At 35.7% G+C, this 20,411-nt stretch overlaps 1 protein-coding gene across 4 annotated transcripts in view; it reads right to left on the reverse strand.

The window, feature by feature from the left end:
- tanc1a (tetratricopeptide repeat, ankyrin repeat and coiled-coil containing 1a) overlaps window positions 1–20,411 on the reverse strand; it is a 161,150-nt gene that overhangs the window by 20,428 nt on the left and 120,311 nt on the right. For all 4 annotated transcript variants that reach the window (XM_001920196.7, XM_005165845.5, XM_073953756.1 and 1 more), the window contains 6 exons: window positions 15,844–16,451; window positions 10,958–11,066; window positions 9,423–9,545; window positions 4,912–5,148; window positions 2,851–3,015; window positions 536–617 (listed from right to left, as the gene is read on the reverse strand). In XM_001920196.7, the coding sequence (XP_001920231.2) occupies window positions 536–617; window positions 2,851–3,015; window positions 4,912–5,148; window positions 9,423–9,545; window positions 10,958–11,066; window positions 15,844–16,451 (1,324 nt within the window). The remainder of the gene's footprint in view (window positions 1–535; window positions 618–2,850; window positions 3,016–4,911; window positions 5,149–9,422; window positions 9,546–10,957; window positions 11,067–15,843; window positions 16,452–20,411) is intronic.

Raw genomic sequence — 20,411 nt, forward strand, 5'->3', positions numbered from 1 at the left:
AACCTGCTTCTGCTTCTCTCTGGCTTTCTCAGTCAACTCCTATATTGATGGAGGACTGTTAATTCAGTTGAATACTGGTTAACAGGTTTTGGTATTGAAACTGCTGACTTGTTGTCCAGATTCCAAGAGAAACTGACATTTCCTGACAAGATTTGCTGTCCGTGGCTGGATCTTATTTATCTGGCGTGGAGATGGTTGTTCTAACATCATAATTATAAAGGTGTCATTACAGTCATCAACGCCTCCTTCAAATGAATTGTTACCACAAATCCCATATGACAAAAACAGTATTCTTTTGCAGCATTCTGGAGATTCTTGTGTGTGTGCGTTTGATGGACACTTTACTGTCCCACAAAGCCTTTGGAGAGTTGTAGTATATGAGGATTCCATTCATCCTTCCCACATTCATAATATTCAAACTGTACTTATAAAACAATACTGCATTTAATGATAAATCTTTTACAGGTCATTTATTTACTGTGTTGTCAAATAAACAAACTAACTAAATGCAGTGCAATGTTGTGTATTAACAAACCTGTTTCACCCCACAACGTATCATGACCATCAATCTGCACTGAAAACTCATCATTGTTCAACGCCAGCATCTTTTTTACCACCTGTGAATGCACATCAATGACATTTCGATGATTCAAGATACAAGATGACTGTATGTTCGTATGTGGGTGTTGAGTGTGTGTGTGTGGGTTCTGTGTTGTTATCCAAGTCGAGGTGAAGTCATGTTTGTTTACCTAATACAGGTTAATAAAAAAAAGTTTCAGAGTAATATGCAGAAGAATAATTACTGTAAAGAGAGAATTAATTACGCAAGTGCCAATTATGACACATACAATGTGAACTGTAAAGCAGCTCTAAAATCAACTGCATTCTTCAGCTCAACGTTGATTCAATATCAGCTGTTTAATAACGTGTGAATGTGAAGTTAAGTGAGTTTAATTCAACTACTAAACAGTTCTACAGAAAATATTTTTTAATATTCAGCTTAACATCTGCATTGTTTTGATGTGGAAATAATGACTATGGCTAGCATTGGTTTTTCATGATTATTAGGAGATATCATGCTATGAGTAGACTCTTCATTTAAATATTTAGCTGAACTTTGTGCGATCATGGGCAGTAAGTAATGTATTTTTTGTTTATCGCCATGTCAGCAACCAAGGCTATTTTCATAGCAAGAACATTTTTATATTACATATACAATTAAAATCAACAAACAAATGAATTCATAAATTAAATAAGATTTTTGGTGCTAATATATGGTAAAGATTCTACATTTTTTTCCTGGTGTCACTTTGCTAAAAATGTCTTTTTGCTAAAAATGTTCATTTCCTAAAAAAGTTTTCTGGAATCATTAAAAGCAGGACAGTTCAGTAGAATGTGTTCTACTGTGAGAGGAATTGTGAAGTACAAACATTGAGTAAAGCCCTGGTCAGACCACACGATTTTTATTGCCAGATATGAAAGTCACCATGTCAGATTGTGTGATTTTGTCTTAATAAAATCTTGACTTGTCGTGGGTAACAAATTTGCCACACTACATGTTCCTTCACGATTAGTGATACCATGACGTCTATAATGAGCGTTATTTCCCAAAGCAAGTGTTGCTATAACAATATTTCTTATCTTATTTTAAATTTTTTTTTGTTTTCTACATTATTAAGGGCATTCGTGATGACATTGATAGGATCAAACGGATATTTCCTTTTTAATATTAAGATATTTTCTTTTAAACCCAAATGTTTATTTTCCAGCCATTGGTTGCTTATTAAACACTCCCACAGAGAAAATGAAAGCACATCAGCCCCAAAGAAAAAATCAAGTGCTCAAGACATATTCTTTAAAATAATGACATATTTTGCAAATATATGACAGAGGTTTGTGATACAACTATTACAGTGAAGCATTAATTAAATCCTTAATTTCCACAGTGGAACAAATCATCCACCCAAACAGTTCAGTAGTGGACGTGTATTTTTCCTGGAGATTGATATTTATATATCATTTTATATAATTTGTATCTTAATTTTAAAGTATTTTTGTTCGTCAGTTAACTAATAGATAAACAAGAATAACCAAAAACACCTGAGGTGATGTGCTTCTGCGCCAAAGCACAAACTGGTTTGTTAAATAAAATAAAATCTAGCCTAAATAAAGTGAAAGTGAAGTATTTTCAGAAAAACCTATATTAAACTTTTCATTTTTAATGACAATCTATTGCCAGTGAGTTTCAATTTAATTAGTTTAGTCAAGCAATTTGAATAAGCAAGACAGGGTTTTACAATGTATTAGCAGCAATAAACGTGTTCTCAGGTTACCTCGGAAGAAAAATTTCATTCAAAAGGCTGAGAGAAGTCAGATACTCATTGTGAGAATGGAGATGTCTGCAAATTTGTGCCAGTCTGTCAAATAAAATTGCTTAAAACACTCCACCTGCGACCCACCCATAAGTAAATATGCAACCTATTTTTTGACCTGACCGCCGTATTAATGGCAGCATCTGCGGATATAACTGAGAAATTTTGTGCTGTAATCTACAGCAAGATATCAATACCATGGCAAATGAATGATAAATTTGCGATAAAGTGTCCATTTGTGGAAAACTGATGATTTTAAGTCCATCAAAGCAAAATAAGACCATCAGAATTTGCAGACTGTTGTGTTGGTGGTCTCCATCTCCTTCATGAACATCTCCATTCTGACAGCATTTTTCAAACCCCTAATCAGTGCTTAAATGGGGGATCCCATGCCTTTTTTTTTAAATAAATGTAGGGAATATGTGATTGGTAATGGTTTACTGTGTGTATGTGTGGTTGGGGAGTGTGCTTTTAGTACCTGTGTGTGTCCCATGCTGGAGGCTGCAATTAGTGCCTGCTGCAGTGCCTTGTTCTTCAGGTCTGAGCTCCAGTCCTGCTCCAGAAGATACTGCAGGATCTCAGCATGACCCCGCAGAGCAGCGTGAACCAGTGCACACTGACCACTCTTATCTGCATGATCCACCTAATAAAACATGCATACAGTTTTAATGGCACATTAATCACTGTGAAATGAATAAAGTGACCCTAGTTTAAGTAGTGTGTACCACAGCTGCTTGTGAAAGTAAGAAGTCTGCAGAGATTATAGTGCATGGTAAATGGAGTTGAATCTAAACAGCCTAAATCCCTCTGCACAAAACTTAATAGATTTGTAACAGATTTGAACACAGCCAGCTAATGGATTTTATTGGTTGGCCAATTTAAATGTAGTTTTTGCTTTTAATAATAAAATTAAAACTTTATTAGAATATGTGATCTCGTTATGTCGAGATCACAAGAAAACAATTTGTTATGTCAAGATCACAAGATAATTAGGTTGTGATCACGACAAAACAAGAGAGAAAAAATATTTGAATGCATGGCCTCCCTCCTAGGACTTCCGCAACAGAGTGAATGGTTGATTAATATTTTCAAAAGCTTTTTCCTAAAATATGTGTCAAAATAAGATGAGTCACCAAAAATCATTCCATTAGCTGAAACACAAAGAAAGATGTGGTCAAAATAAGACTCAAAATAACCCCAGAGTGGATGAAAACATCCTCAACAGCAAAAAGGGTTCAATGCGTCAATGTTCAATGCTAAATGAGATTGAAAGAGAATAAATAAAGTCCAATAGAAAATGAGCAGCCTCTAAAACAGTAAATAGGGACAACTGAATTAGTTTTAGCTTTTAACACAGTTGTCACTTTTCTCATACTGTATTATTTAATCCATATTATAATTTACAATTCCTGTGGGAAAAAGTGTTAAAAAACCTTCAGTTCACATATATTTCTTATAGGAGTTTAATTGAGAAAGAACAAATCAGAATACCTCGCGCACTACGCAGTACAGAGTGTGCAAATATGATTTAAAATAAACTAAATGCAAGAAACTTTTCACAGCTTGAAGGCAGAATTGTTTATATAACCAAATTTACCGAACAACAAAATAACTGCTCTCTTTTTTCCTGTTGTGCTCAGTTTGATTGACATGTACGTGCGCACCCTATGAAGTACTTAAAATTAATGAGCAGAACCACATTTAATCACTGTCAAACTGTTCGAACAGTGGGCTCTCATTATAAAAATAAATAGTTTTTTTGTTTCTTTCTTTCTTTTGTCAGTAAAATGCATTTTTTCACCATTTTAAGTATCATCATCACTTTTGGAACGGAAGTATTTTGGATATGATGGATACACTCAACGGCCACTTTATTAGGTACACCTATCCAACTGCTCGATAACACAAATTTTTCATCATCCTGTAGACATGGTCAAGACGATCTGCTGCAGTTCAAATCAAGCGTCAGAATGGGGAAGAATGGCGATTTAAGTGACTTTAAAGATAGCATGGTTGTTGGTGCCAGACAGGCTGGTCTGAGAATTTCAGAAACTGCCGATCTACTGGGGTTTTCACGCACTATAATCTGTTTACAGAGAATGGTCTGAAATAGAGAAAATATCCAGTGAGCGGCAGTTTGGGTGCAAATGCCTTGTTGATGCCAGAGGTCAAAGGAAAACAGCCAGACTGGTTCGAGCTGATAGAAAGGCAACAGGAACTTAAATAACCACTCGTTATAACCGAGGTATGCAGAAGAGCATCTCTGAACGCACAAACACCTCCAACCTTGAGGTGGATGGGCTACAGCAGCAGAAGTCCAAAAGTGTATAGTGGTATGGGAATTGCATGTCTGATTAATCATTTATTGAGTTTTTTTTTTGTTTGTTTCTTGCACAAAAAGATCAGTGATTATGTTTTTTGGGGGCTTTTTTTGACAAAATGGGTTTGATCCAGAACCGCCATTAATGTTAGGGTAAGTCCGGCGAAGTGTCTGAATCATTTATAGCCGGATTTTGTATTAAAAACTGGTTCAGCTGACCTTTGCCCCCTTTTTGCAGAGTAAAGTGACAAGCGGCAGATGTCCAGCAGCTGAGGCGTAGCAGAGGGAGGTCATGCCGTTTTCTGACTGCCCGTCCACAGGAGCCCCGCTCTCCAGGAGCAAAGCTGCCATCTCCAGGTGGCCCAGATGAGACTGTACACACAGCACCGGTGCACTGTTCAACACCTCAGTGCGGTAACAAACACTCGCCCCTCCCAAGATCAGCAAGCGGGACACCTGGAGAGACCAGACCAGAGATTGTGATTGGTTCAATAATTACTAGAATGGTTTCAACAACATGGTTGCAGTTAGATATGAAATTCAGCTCGATAACAGTATTTAAACCAACACTTCAGAATTATGCTACAGCCAGGAAGATGATATAACAATATAGCAAAAACACTAGAACTAGAATAGAAATGCACATTAACACTATCGGAGCAATAAAAAGATTGAGAAATAAATAGGATTTCTTTAATAATTACACCTTAATTTTTATGTAGGATTGGGCATGGCTAATGTAATTTAAATCGGTCAAAACTTCTGGTCTCATTCACTTCCATTCATTTGTAGCCATTCAAATTTGTTGTGCTGAATAATATTGCAAACTGGTATTGTCTTATCAAAACATTTGCCATTTAAATGTACTGTCACACCGGTTTGTAGTGCAAGCTGTTTGACCTTTTATTGCCATTTGCTATTCCCAGTTTTTTATCCATGTAACCACAAAATAATTCACAGAAATGAATGCTGCATTGAAAAATGAAGTCTACCAATTCGCAAAATAAACATCTATAAGCTCAATTTACAGACCATTTCAGCAATCTTCTATCTGTAGCCTCAATCCAATCAGTAAATCTTAAAGCTATATCTACAGCTTTAATCGTCTTTAGGGACAATATATAGCTTAAATCTAGCATGCAATCTATATGACCGAACGTACAGTTAAAGCTAAATTTTTAGCCCTCCTAGGAACGTTTCATTCATTCATTCATTTTCTTTTCGGCTAAGTCCCTTTATTAAGCACTACCTACTGCGCCACTGCGTCACTCCTATGAAAGTTTCATTCTTTTACAAATATTTCCCAAGTGTCGTTTATTGAAGCAAGGAAATATTGACAGTATTTATTATATATTTTCTTCTGAAGTTTACTTTAGTTTGGCTGTAATAAAAGCACTTCAATGTTTTTAAAATAGATTTTTAAGGTCAATATTAGCCCCCTTAAGATTCTTTTTTTTCCTAAGTGGCTACAGAACAACCTACTGTTGTCCTATAACTTGCCTAGTTAAAACAATTAACCTAGATAAGCCTTTAAAATGAACTTTTTAGCTAAATACTAGTATCTTTAAAAATAACAAGTAAAATATTGTGAATTGTCTTCATGGCAAAGACAGAATAAATGAGTTTTTAGAAATGAGTTATTATAGCTTTTGCAAAAGCATTAAGGGTGTGTCCGATTCCACTTTTGCTATTTTAAGGATGGAAAAATATGCTCAGCGTCACAGCACATGGTCTAACAGGGTTGTGCTTATTCTCTTAATGAGTTGTGGGTGTGTTTTGAGCACAAAATGCGTTAAACCAATCAGAATCTTCCATGTGCTTTAAGACTCAGTTGTGTCGCGGCATGGCACATTTGCAGTTTACATGAAAAAACTGAATGCTTTACTAGCCAGAAGTCAGTTGAGGATAAGGAATGAGCCTCCTCCAATTAGGCCTCTTTACTTTCTCTTTACTTTACTTTTACTCCTTTTCTTTCTTGGATAAGGAATTTAATTTTGTTTGTTAAGCGCAGAGATTTTTTTCAAAACTATTTCTAAATTCAGTTTTTATTTCCAGCAAATGAATAAATGAACAATAATAACCAAGTGTGGTTAAAAAACACCACAGTTATATGCAAACACACGTCCTGTGCCCCATATGGTCCAAAACCTGATAGAATCTAAGCTTGTTTTTAATAAAACAAATATAAATATACAAATAATAAATAATCCTCCTAATAATAATAACATTATACAAAAGAAAATTATCATGAATAAATGGAGAAAATGGAGGTGAAGAAGGTATAGAGGCAGTGTTTTTTTATATTTATGTAGAAAATAATCCTTTGATCCTTTACAATTTTTGTGAAGATATTTGTGTATTGCTGTACATCCTGTGTGTATTGAGCAACGTTTATGCGTTTGGACTACAATGTGTCTTAACAGAAGTCCTTTTTAGACCGGCACACCGATGTGTCCAACAAGGATTTTTTATTTAAACAACATGCTGCAAAATGTGAAAATCAGGGCTGCGCTGGTTTGAAAACAGCAAAAAAAATTGCGCCAAACATGTCTTGCGCCTTATTGTGCTGGGTGTATGATAGGGCCCTTTATCGATAAATATGTGATGAAAAAACTCCATTAAACAGAACTTGGCAAACATTTGAAAAAAATTCAAATATCAAAGGAGGCCTAATTATTTAGTAACAATTAATTGTATAGCTTTAATTTCAAAGCTATATTTCCAATCTACAGATTTAAGCAAAGGAACAGCGTCAATCTATTATGATATATCAAAAATTCAAGTCAATTCAACCGAAGTCAGCTTCAATTCATAACCTCAGTCTGTACAAGTTACAATATCAACAGCTTCAATCTATAACCTCAACCTGTATTAACAATCTAATCAATTTCAGTCCCTTAACATCAGCCATTCTGTCAGCCCGAGGTATTGGGCGTGGTTACCATACTTAGCCACGACCCTCCAACTGTAAGTTTTGAAACAAACAGGAATGCTGAGGAGGAGGTGTCTGTTAGGTTGTAATAACTCTCTCGAAACCCTTTTTCCTGATCTTTTCTGAATCAAAGGCCTACTTTACTACATACAATGAGTTTGCAGTAGAAAAAATAAGCCACACCATTTAAAATATTGTTTCTCTAGGAACTGTGTCACAATACGGAAAAATAAACAGTTTCAGCATTTGGTTATTGGGTGTGGTTTATATATGTTTCTTTATTTAACCAGATAAAAACCATTGAGATCTAGATCTCATTTAAAAGGGTGACCTGGCCAAAAGGGTCTGCAGCACACGATTTATAAAAAAAAGTAATAATAATAATATTAATAATAATAATAATAATAATAAATAGAAAATTAATATATTACAAAAATACAGTTCAGTTTTCCAGCTTTACTACATTTCAAAATATTGAAAACACATACATTGAGAAATGGACTGTTGTTGTTTGTTAAAAAGGATAGAGTGAAACGATGTCATTGGGATGAGCTTAGATATCTTTAGTTCAGACTGAAGACTTTGACTTTAAAACAGAGACAGTAACACTTTACTTGAAGCAGGTGTTCATAAGACTGTCATGACACCTTTATAATCATGACATGACACATCACGTATATAAAGAAGATTTTATACAAGCTTTTGACAATTGTCATTGAGTGTCATTACCTCTGTTTGTCATTCTAAATGCAAAGATGACATTATTTGAGATGTCTTTAAGACACCTTGAAAAACAAATACATCTTGACATTAGCAAGACAAAACTGTCATAAACATGATCCTTACATGAGACATGTCTCAGATTCAAGCAAATCAACTGCGTCAAGCATTTTATATCATAAAGCTACATGTGCAACGCAAGTCAGCTTCAATTCACAACCTCAGTCTGTACAAGTTACAATATAACAGCTTCAATCTAAAACTTCAACAATCTACTCAATTTCAGTCCCTTTACATCAATTTCCTGTCCATCTCTGAGATTATTGTTTACTCCTTGTCACGTCTGATTACTGTATAAATCTAAAACTATATACCAGAACCTGCTAATTTCTTACATCACCTTCATTAAACACTGAAAGGCATAAAAAGTCGTCAGTCGGTGGCTGAATAAACAAAACCTGGCTCTGTTTGCTTTTTTTTTTTTCTCCGATGTGGACATGGGAAGTGTGGTAATGGAGTCTTGATTAAGAAGCTGGATGAAGCGGTAACACATTAAAAGCAAAAAGAAAGCAGAATGGCATTTATTTATACAAACACAGCAGGAATTAATGAGCAGCTCTCCAGCCAAATGGCTGTCAAGGACGCCGGCGTGCACACGGCGCGGACTCGAGAGTGACGCTCGTTTCATTAAAACTCCACAGGAGAGGAAATTACAGGGAGAGCCGTGTCTAGACTGCAATTAACATATAATAGATTTAATAAATAAATGTAGTCATTACGTAAGCCGTTTTTCAGTAAGCCTCAGCGCTAATTACTATGTTTCTACGTGACTTCTGAAATCTCATTCATTGTGGATGACTCAAAGCTCTGTAAGGCTATATCTCTTCTTGTGCGGTTGAATGCGTCAGCCGCGGTAATTGTTGGAGCTGTGTTCTACAATTCGGTAGCGCAAAAGCAGTTACTCGTTTTTATTTATTTATTTTTACTCAAGATTGACGTTGCTTTTTATAAGTGATGGTCTTATTGGTACTTTGAGGGTGAGTAAGCGTTTGTTTATTGTGTGTGTGTGTCTTCAGACCTTGACATTGGGTGTGTAGAGGTTTCTGAGGGAGGAAAGAGCTGCGGAGAGGCTGTCTGTGCTGTAGCTGATCCACAACGGCTGCAGAACGCTCGACGAAACCCCTGTTCTCTTACTGTGGCCCTGAGGAGAGACAATGAGAGGTTAAAGTACAAATGAAATCAAAACTAACCATATGATTTGTGTTAGCTCATTGCTAGTTTTGTGGTGAATAATTAATCTGTGCATGTCATTAAGAAAAAAATAGTTTGCACTTATAATCTGAAATGAAAATCCAAAAATGCACTTACATATTGTTTTTTTAGTTAAATTCTCAGATTATGTCTGTTTGTGGTGTTGGGCGTGGCTTACATACTTGACCACGCCCCTCTAACTCTCAGTTTTGACAACAAACAAATGCTGAGGAGGAGGTGTCTGTTAGGTAACTCTTCTAAAACCCTTTTCCCAATCTTTCTGAATAAAACGGCTACTTTACTACATCCAATCAGCTCACGGTAGAAAAAACAATCCACGCCCACTGTTGTCTCATTTAATATTCTGTTTCTCTAGGAACTACATCACAATACAAAAAGAAAAGAAAAAACTGTTGCAGTTTCCGGTTTATCTGGAGATGGCAACACTTTACCTGAAGAAGGTGTACATAAGACTGTCATGATACCTTTATAATCATGACATGAGATGCTAAGTACGCTTAGGATAACTGTCATTGAGTATCATTAGCTCTGCTGTGTCTTTTTAAATGCAAAGATTTTATTTTTATTTTTATTGATGCTTCAATAACAAACATACAAATTCGAACATACACAAAAAAGACAGTGATAGTAGCAATGAAAAAACCTTAACAGAGCATGTAAAATTATACTGTAAATACATATAAAACAGTGAAAAAGAGGAAGAAAAAAATTAAATAAACATAAATAACACAAATATAGCAAGTGGAAAGCAGTATTTATGCGTCCGGGATATTTCAAAAATAATTATCATAATATTCTAAGAATATTTTAAATGCAACAATGACATTATTCAAGATGTCTTTATAACACCTTGCCAAACAAATACAGATTTGTCATGAACTTGATTATGTCATTTAGCAAGACAACCAAACTTGTCATAAAACTGCCATAAACATGATCGTTACATGAGGCCATGTAATAGAGTCATGAACATTTTTCTGATGACTTTTTTCAGTGGAACAAACTGAATTTGTTGTTAAAATGACTTAGTAAAAGTGTCAAAAAGTGTCATATATATATATATATATATATGCATGCATATAATGAAATCAAAAGCTTGTGTTTTAGATGTGATTAACCATGATTTTTATCGCACTTTTGTCAGTTTTGTCATAAAGAGTTAAAGACACATAATAACAGTTGTCATAAGCACGTATAAAATCTCCTTCATTTTATTATATTATAAAGGCCTCATGACAGTCTTATGAACAACCCCAACCAATTCAAGAAAAGTGTTACCATGGAGATTAAATCACTTTATTTAGTACAGAGCTGAATTTTTTGATCATCCGTGTCTCTTACCTTGAATATGTGAGCCTTGAGGATGTGGTGGCCAAGCTCCATGGTTTGTTGACGGTTGAGTTTTCCCTCTTGACGAGAAAGCATGAAGGCCATCAGAGCGTGGCCACTTCTGCACATAGACATCAATGACAATTCATCACAAATATATTATATATTCATCAACATTGAACACGCGCATACGTATTCATTATAAAATTCCTTCCACTGAGGGAGAAGAGTAGAGAATGGTTCTTTTTCAAGGTGACCATCCTTCTCATATTATGCCATCTTTTTCTGATTATACTATATAACCAGTATGACCAGTTCATAACTTTAATTCTTTTGGGGTGGTGGTTGTAATTGTCCTTTTATTGAATGGAATTGGGTTTTTCAATTGTTTAATTGAGTAATTCAAGAGGCAGCACAGTGGTTAGCAGACGGTCTGTGGCTAGAGTCCCGGTTGGGCCAGTTGGCATTTCTGTGTGGAGTTTGCATGCTCTTCTCCTGTTCATGTAGGTTTCCTCCGGGTGCTCCGGTTTCCCCCACAGTCAAAAGACATGCTCTATAGGTGAATTAGATAAACTAAACTGGCCGAAGTGTATGAGTGCGAGTGTGAATCTGAGAGTGTATGGGAGTTTCCCAATACTGGGTTGCAGCTTGAAGGGCATCCGTTTCATAAAACATATGCTGGAATAGTTGGTCGTTTGTTCCGCTGTGGCAACAAATGGTTTCATCTTCTGACATTTGATTATTAGCTGCATCAAATAAATGACAGAATATCTGAAAAAAATGTTCACTAAAACACTGCTGTTGGTGGTTTTCAGTCATAAAACTATTGGTAAATATTAAATGTTAAGCTACTTATAGGCCTACAGAAATCTGCTCATTTTTGACAATCAACGGCGATATATTTATGTAAATGTGTGTAAACATACATTAATTGAGTTTGAATATCAATTTCAGCAATTTGTAATAATAAGGAATAGGTGATAAATATTCTATACAGTTTGCAATGTAATATTTTCTGTATTTTAGTAAAATATCTGTTTATTAACAGTTTCCGTACTTTGGGATTCACAATGTGTTTTCTGTTTATTTACGATTGTGAATTGCATAATGGGACCTTGATCTCTGTTTTGTCAGCTTTTGATGTTGAAAACTCAACTCTACAATGCACCAAAGTGACCTTTAATGACATCTTAGTAGTTTGAAATAACAATGCATAGGAAATAATATAGATAAATAAGTCTGTAAAATAACACAAAATGCACTGGCAAGTTTATGAAAAGGTTTTTTGTACTGTGATAAACAACATCAACCCAGCCAATATATCACTGTAAACTACTAAAAATGTTCACAAGTCACTTTTTCAAACATTTCAAGGTTAAAAGTTGTTGGAGAAAAGATCAAGGTCCCATAACGCAATTCAAAAGCAGGGGCGGATTTAACCAATAAGCAAGGTAAGCAGCTGCTTAGGGCCCCAGGACATCCAATTATTAAAAATGTAAAGCTTATATTAGGATAAACTGTAGAAAAGAAGATTGAGTAATATAAAATACAGCAGAATAAATAAAAAATATTAAAAGTAGAAAGGGACTTGGGACCCAATGGCTAGAGTTGCTTAAACCCCCAAATCACTAAATCCGTCCCTGTTCAAAAGCATACATAAATGGGGAAAAACAAAAACATGAATCCCAAAATACGAAAAACTGCTAGTTTACGAATAATTTTTTATAGTGTGTATGCAATATATAAGAGACTTACTGTAGCTTTATTATTATTTTTGTTTCTTGTGCTAAGTTTTTAGTTTCTATACTCAAAATAATTCTGCATAAATTAGATTATTTTGCTTTATTATTATCTTTTTTCTTTTCTTTCTTTCAAATGTCTACGCAGAAACAGCAACAAAAAGAATCTGCAGATTCTGTCAAGCCCTGCTTATTACCTATACTCTTCACCATTCAAAAGTACTGAAGTGTTTTGGCATCCACAGAGATCAAAACGATCTTCCTTCAGTCATAGCAACAGAAGCAGAATGTTTCAAATCAGTAATTTCCAGATCGAATATTGTGTCTTTAAAATGTAGCTCAATCAAGTCCTCTTAAAAGACTGGTTGTCCACAAAAAGCAATGCACAAGAGGACAAAATCATGTTTTTCTAGTGTTCTTAGTGTTATAATTGTGATCTCCACTGTGTTAATGAACAACAGTAAAGCTCAGAGATCTTGGTCATTTTGACAATAATGAGTACTGCTGGACCAAAAACCTTTATCATACACACAACAAACAGAGCAGCTCTGAAAAAATAAAAATAAAAATAAATATCGGGAAGTAGACACTATAGTTAAGTCTATTTATAGGAGGGGTCTCTATATTGTCTATAGTGCCTGACCTAAATAAACCTACAGATGCTTAATATCGTCCTCACAGACAGAAGTTGTTTTTTTCCTCTCTGAATCACGGTCCATGAACTTTTCTTTTTATGAGTCCATGTTTGATCTGTGTTAAGTGGGTCACTCTTCAGTTTATAACAGGGATGAAGCTGCTGAGGCCTTTCTAAATGAGAACACTGCAATATGTGTGTGTGTGTGTGTGTGTGTGTGTGTGTGTGTGTGTGTGTGTGTGTGTGTGTGCGCTTAGGTGGACAGCTGATTGAAGTGTCTACAAAATGAAAGAGAACTGTACAAGAGTAATTTGATGTTCAAAGGCTGCGCACACTCAAATGCACTTTAGCTGAACTCAATTAACAAACCAAAGAAACACACGTGACAAATGACCGACTTGTACTTCACATTTTCTACTATGACGTTACTAAGCTGCTCTAGAAGTCTTTTCACATTGCTGTGAAGTTTCTAAGATGTTCAGAGTAGTTTCAGTGCAATGATTAATTATTATCAGTAAACATTTTCAGTGTGTTAATTGCTTTTGCAAATGATCAATTCCAATTCCACATTTATTCATTTTTTAATTAATTCCCAATTATTATTCCAATGTAAAAGAAAAAAAGGTTTTCTTTATCAATCAGTAGATTTAGTAAAATCCCATAAATCAAATCAGCACTAGGGTAAAAACTGCAGACACATTTAAAAATGGTTTGGGTTTTTTTACTCACTTTTTGAGTCCAACCAAATAATGAAATGTTTAAAAAAAATATTTAAAAATGTATAATTTAAAGTGGGAATTTTTATTTATGTTTTTCTAAAAGCTACAAGCAAGGTAAGTAAAAAGTAGCAAGGTAAGTAAAAGTACCATTACTAAAAAAAAAAAAAGTACCATTACTACTAAAAATGCAGTGCAAGTAGAGTAAAAGTATCTGTTGTAAATATTATTCAAAGTATGAGTAAAAAGTAGACCTTTCAAAAGAACTTAAAGCAGTGGGTATTACGCTGTGAACAACTGATGTACATGTAATTTGTGGATGTGTGTAAACGTAACATTCTGTAGTGCATTTAGTTATTGCCCAGCAGACACAACGTCAAGAGACGTTAATATTAGGTTAGATTTAGGTTGTGATGTCAGGTGACCAAAAGTCAATAGGTGCGTTCGACTTTATGCAGCGCTGTGCAGATCGATCAGAATCTGTATTATAGTAGTGCATGCTGGTTAGAAATTTTGTCCGGATTGATGCTGCTCCGATGCCATGTGACTGTCACATGTGGCATCAAAGTACCACGACAGGGTTCCGAGATCAGACGACTGATTCAGACCTTGCAGCATCTGAAGAGCAACTGCCCGAGCTCTGATGATGACACCAATAATACACGATTGGCCAAGCTCACCGTATAACAACAACCACGTTTTGGGTTTATTATTGAACAAATTCTGATTCAAAAGTTTCAAAACAAACAATTCCCTTTTCATACCCTCTCTATCTTTTATATATCAAAAAACATATAAAAAATAAATAAACTAATATTTGACTGCAGTGATCATGTTTTGTTAAATAATCTGGTTATAAATGCTAGCTTGTTTGATATTTGGTTGATTTTGGGTTCTGATGTCAACCCGATTTTTATTACCATACAAAATGCAACGTCCCCATGATGTTGGGGTACAACATCAGTCTGATGCCATGTTGACGTCCTGCACCTAATGGCCATTTGGGTCATTATACAGTAATCATCTGTCATCTTCTCTTCAGTGACATCCATCTAAACAGTCTCTAAGTCTAAGATTTTGGACACCTTCTTGAACACTTTTAATGCGTCCAAACAGTTTGCTGCATTTATAAATCGCCCATGTCTTGAGGTAGTTCATTACGATGCTATTTACCTCTTTACTTCTATGTGTGATTCAATTAGACAGGAATCACAAGGCTAATTTTTCTAATTCTTTTGGTACCCTTTTGTTGTGCTAGGTATCTTTTGCAAACAGTACCTAAAAAGGGATACGGTTTGCTTTTTGGTAGCTTTTGACGGTGTAAATGGCCATAAAAGCATACCGAACCATACCATACTGTACCATCCAGTGGAAACAGGCCATTAAAGGCCTTGTGAAATTTAAATAAAGTTTTAAAGTTACCTATAACCTAGTGTGGTTCAAAACAGTGACAAAATTTCCATTTAGAAGATATAAACCTGATAGAAACATCCAAAGCAATTCTGCCTAAATGGATCAGCGACTTGTTTTTGACGTCACCTCATACTTCTCATCAAATCTTCTGACCAATCAAATGCACTCTAGCATCTGACATGCGCCGCCCCTATCAAGACACTGCTTTCATTTGATGCTCTTCAGCTCAGCCCACTCTCACTGGCAAAGCATTGATAAAAACAAAACACTATTGGCTGTTTTTTTTATAAATGGGAGGAGCCACTCAATGTCCCGCCCTGTCTTCTAATTTTAGTTGAGATTAAAAAAAATGCACATTTCAAAGCACATCACAGGAAAAATGACGTCACTGCCTACCTTGGGTCGCACAGGAAGTCAGTGCTTTCTCCATCCGCCCTCCAGACCAGCCACTCCCGAAAGGACGGGTGGCAGAACATGCGCGTTTTGTCTCGACGGCTGATCAAAAAGCAGGAAAGAGCGTCCATGCGCTGCTGGAAATCCTCCCACTCCAGTTCTCCAGTCATGAAGCCTGCGTTGAGCGCCCGGAAGAGCTGCTCGTCCGTCAGAGGATGCAAAGACGCCAGCGCCACATTCAGCAGCGGCAGCACCCGCTCAAACGCTGAGGCTGATGGGAATTTCATGTTGCACTGCAGCAGGTAGAGCTCAGACAGAGACACAGGTATCACCTTATAGCTGGAGCTTTTAATGACCAGGTGACCCTTCTCAAAGAGGTCCAGGGTTAGTTTTAAATAAAGATACGAGCCTTGGCTGCGGGCGATCAGGTGGGAGCTGAGTTTGGAGATGTTTGCTGGGTCGGCTTTGCCATTGATGGCAATGTTGCTGATGATGTCGGGGCTGTGGTCGATACGCTGTTGGATGTAAGAGGTGAGGTCAGAGGTTATGTCCTTGTTGTCATGGAAATCATCCAGAGAGATGACAGGGAAGGGAAGGAGATTGGTGACTTCCTGTGAAATACACACACACACACACACACACACACACACACAAAAAGTTATTAAAATATATGTTTGGCTTTCATGCAGGGTTTTAAAATTTTGGAAGAAATGTCATGTAATTGATGTAATTGCCTTACATCTTAAACGCACATTAGCAAACATAATGAATGAAGGAATAAACCAAGTAATTATTAAAAGTTAATAATTAATTAAAATAAATTAAATTTATTACTAAAATAATTAAAATAAATGAATAATCATATATATATATATATATATATATATATATATATATATATATATATATATATATATATATATATATATATATATATATATATATATATATAACGTCGATACGGTACATAACCAGATATCTAGCACTGGATCTGGTAAAACACGAACGTGCCTTTCCTTTCAGACACTAGTGGAGCACGAGGGATCATGGGACTGATCATGACATGAAGAATATGATCCCTGACAGATGGAAATTTGGCTGAAAGGAATAGAGAATTTAGGTTTATTTTCACAACAATACCACATTATAGCCAACTGGTGCTGTTTATTCCAGTCATTTGTTTTTTAGATTTTTGAAACAATAACCCACCCTGCAACTTGGGATTCAACAGCTGTTTGCTATTAAAGGAGGGAGCAATGGAGACCAGTATTATTTATGGAACTTTGTCAGACTTTGACAGGGACTTTGTCAGTAACTGTTACAGCTCATATGAACCAGCTTCTTTTTCCTCCGGATCACAACATGTAAGTGTGATTAAAATGGTTGCCTCGTTTCGTATAGTTTGCAAAATGTGTACTGTTTTTAATTGTAAGTTGTAACTTGTAATTGCTCTGCACAGCTTGTAATCACTCATCTTTTATAGATCAGGGCTCTCTCAGGTTAAATCGATATGGGGCTATTCACATATTGCGTCCATATTATCTCTCTGTTTCTCGCGCTGAACACAGTCGACCAATCACAACAGACTGGGTCATCGGACGAATCACCACAGATTAGCCTCACACTAAGGAGAGGGTTTGGGAGTAAATGAATCGCTGAATAAATCAAATGGAAGTCGTTGGGATATATACAGTAGGTAAAAGCAAATGCATATTATAAGACAATGAAATAGTTTTCTGACCTTGCATGCATATTTGCCTGTTGTTGGAAACCTTCAAATCCAAAATATGACCTTTTATAATGTAAAATAGGGGCTCTTTAACTCACTAATAAACAAATAAATAAAAATGTATATTATTCAAGATTTTAAATGTGATTTTAATTGTTCAGACACTTTGTTAGCAAGTTGTTTCCCTACTTTTCATTTTATTAATAATGTGCTTTTCTAAGACCCAAAGCGCTACAATAACAGAGAAATCAAACATGCAATAAAATACAAGTATACATAAAAAACAACTTCTAAAATATAAACAGAATAATCAAGCATTTCTTATAGAATAAGGAACAGCATTCCATAACCTAGGTGCAGCAACAGAAAAGGCTCTCTACCCCATTGATTTTAGTCTACAGGGTGGCTGTTGAAGGGTGAGAGTATCCGCAGGCCACAGGGAACGAGAAGGTGTGTACTGAGAGACAATGTAACAGATATAGGCAGAAGCGGTGCCATGTAGAGGTTTATATGCAAGTGTGAGCATTTTAAAAATGATACGGGACCGAACTGGGAGCCAATGCAAGCAAGCTTTAAAGCACATCAGTAATGTGCTGCCGTGGTGGAGCGCCTGTGAGAATGCATGCTGCTGAGTTTTGAATGTACTGCAGCCGTTTGATTAGTTTAGCAGGTAAACCAACAAAGAGTGCATTACAGTAGTCAATCCTGGAAGTGACAAATGCATGAATGAGTCTTTTTAAGCATCTGGTTGAGTGAGGTAAGACCTAATTTTTGCAGTATTCCTCAGATGATGAAAAGCATATTTTGTAATGCTCTTGATGTGTAAGTCTAGTGATAGATGAGTGTCAAAAAAAAAAATCACACCAAGGTTACGTGCTTTGGTAGATGGACAGTATTATCCAAATACAATTTAAACTCGCTATCTTTGAGAGTGGCTGCTGGTGTGCCAATAAGGAGTACCTCTGTTATAGAACAATTCAATTTTAGAAAATTGTGGTGCATCCACATTTTAATTTCCTGTACACACTCTAAGTGGATTGAGGCAGTAACAGACAGATTGGATTTTGAGCTGATATAAATTTGGGTATCATCAGCATAAAAGTGGTATGCCAGTCCATATTTGCTGATGATATGCCCCAGTGGAAGCATATAAATGCTAAAAAGTATGGGACCTAAGACCGACCCCTGAGAGACACCACGGCAGACCCATCTGAAATCAGATTGATTATTTCCCATGACCACTAATAGCATACGATCCAAAAAATAAGATTTAAACCAGTTGAGCACAATGCCAGTAATACCAAGCCATTTCCCCAGCTTATTTAACACTATAGAGTGACATCCCGTATCAATGCCTTCTTGAGCATTTTAAAAAAAATGTTGGACCAGAAACATCTAAAATCAGCTGTTTATGATTTAATAAGTACACTAAATGTAGACCCCATTGTTTCTCTCAGAGAATTTTGGCAAAATGATAGTCCACTCCTCCTATAATCTTTAGATTAGTTTCACATGCTCCAACTCCTTTGCTTGAGAGTACTTTTATAACATTAAAAACAGGGTACATTACTACTGGTTTGTTAAAAGGACAGTTCACCTAAAAATTTCAAATTTACTCACATACTTAATATTTACTCAAATTTAAAGGTCCAGTGAAATTAAAATCATGTTTTTTTAGATGTTAGTATAAGTATGTTTGACTTCAAGGATATCTATAAGCCAGTGTGGTACAAAACAATGACGAAATTCGCATATAGAAGACATAACATTGATAGAAACATGTAGAGCTTGCAGTTTGTCACTTCCGCCTAAATGGATCAACTTTTTTATATGCTTTAGCTTCTCATTAAATCTTGACCAATCAAATGCTCCCTAGTGTCTGACATGCCCCGCCCCCTTCAAGAGGCTTCTCATTTGCTTCTCATTTGATGCACTTGAGCTCAACCACTCTCACTGGCAGAGCAGTGAGAAAAACAAAAAGCTGTTGGCTGCTTTTTTAAAAGGGGAGGAGATACTCTATGTACTGCTCTCTTTTCGTTATTCAGTTCAGATTACATTAATCAACTAATAAAAAAAGCACATTTCAAAAGCACTTTACTGGACTTTTAAGACATTTTTTAAAAGCTAGAAACCTGTAACCATTGACTCCCATAGTAGGAAAAAAGAAATACTATGAAAGTTAATGGTAACACATTTCCAGCTTCCTTTAAAATATTTTAATTTGTGTTCAACAGAAGAAAAAAAATCTTTTTTAAAAAAAATAATACATTTAAAGATGGTGAACATGCAATCCAATGTAAGGCTGCTCCACAGATTTCACTTGATTAATGCCAAATTAGTAAAAACCTTTCCAAAAACCTTTTCAAGTGATGCCCGTCATTGCTCCATACCGTCTCCTCCTGACCATATCCATATGTTCTGGAGTTGCCCCCACAGCTGACAAATTTCTGGTCCAGTGTTTGTGATACACTTAAAAAGCTTTTATCATAAATCTAATCCCTAACCCCTTTGACAGACCTTTTTGGCATTTCAGAGAAAGTGGACTTGAAATCTCTAGCTGCATAAACTTGAGAAGTTAAGATGTTTACTTGCAGGATCTCTCAAGTCTTTTTACAAGACCTGAATTCCTGTTTTAGAGTATATCAAAGGCTTACACTGTTCTGTTGATATCAGTTTTAATACACCGTAAACTACTGGAAAGAGGGAATATTGACTCCTTAGAGGGAACTTTTCATCTATTTAAACAGTTTATTTTTACTTGTTTACTCATTTTTTGTAACTGAGCTTAATTTATTTGATTTATTTTCTCTTTTTTTCAGAGGAGTTGTTTCTGTTATGTTTT

This window comes from Danio rerio, chromosome 6 (assembly GCF_049306965.1).
Source record: "Danio rerio strain Tuebingen ecotype United States chromosome 6, GRCz12tu, whole genome shotgun sequence".
NCBI lineage: Eukaryota > Metazoa > Chordata > Actinopteri > Cypriniformes > Danionidae > Danio > Danio rerio.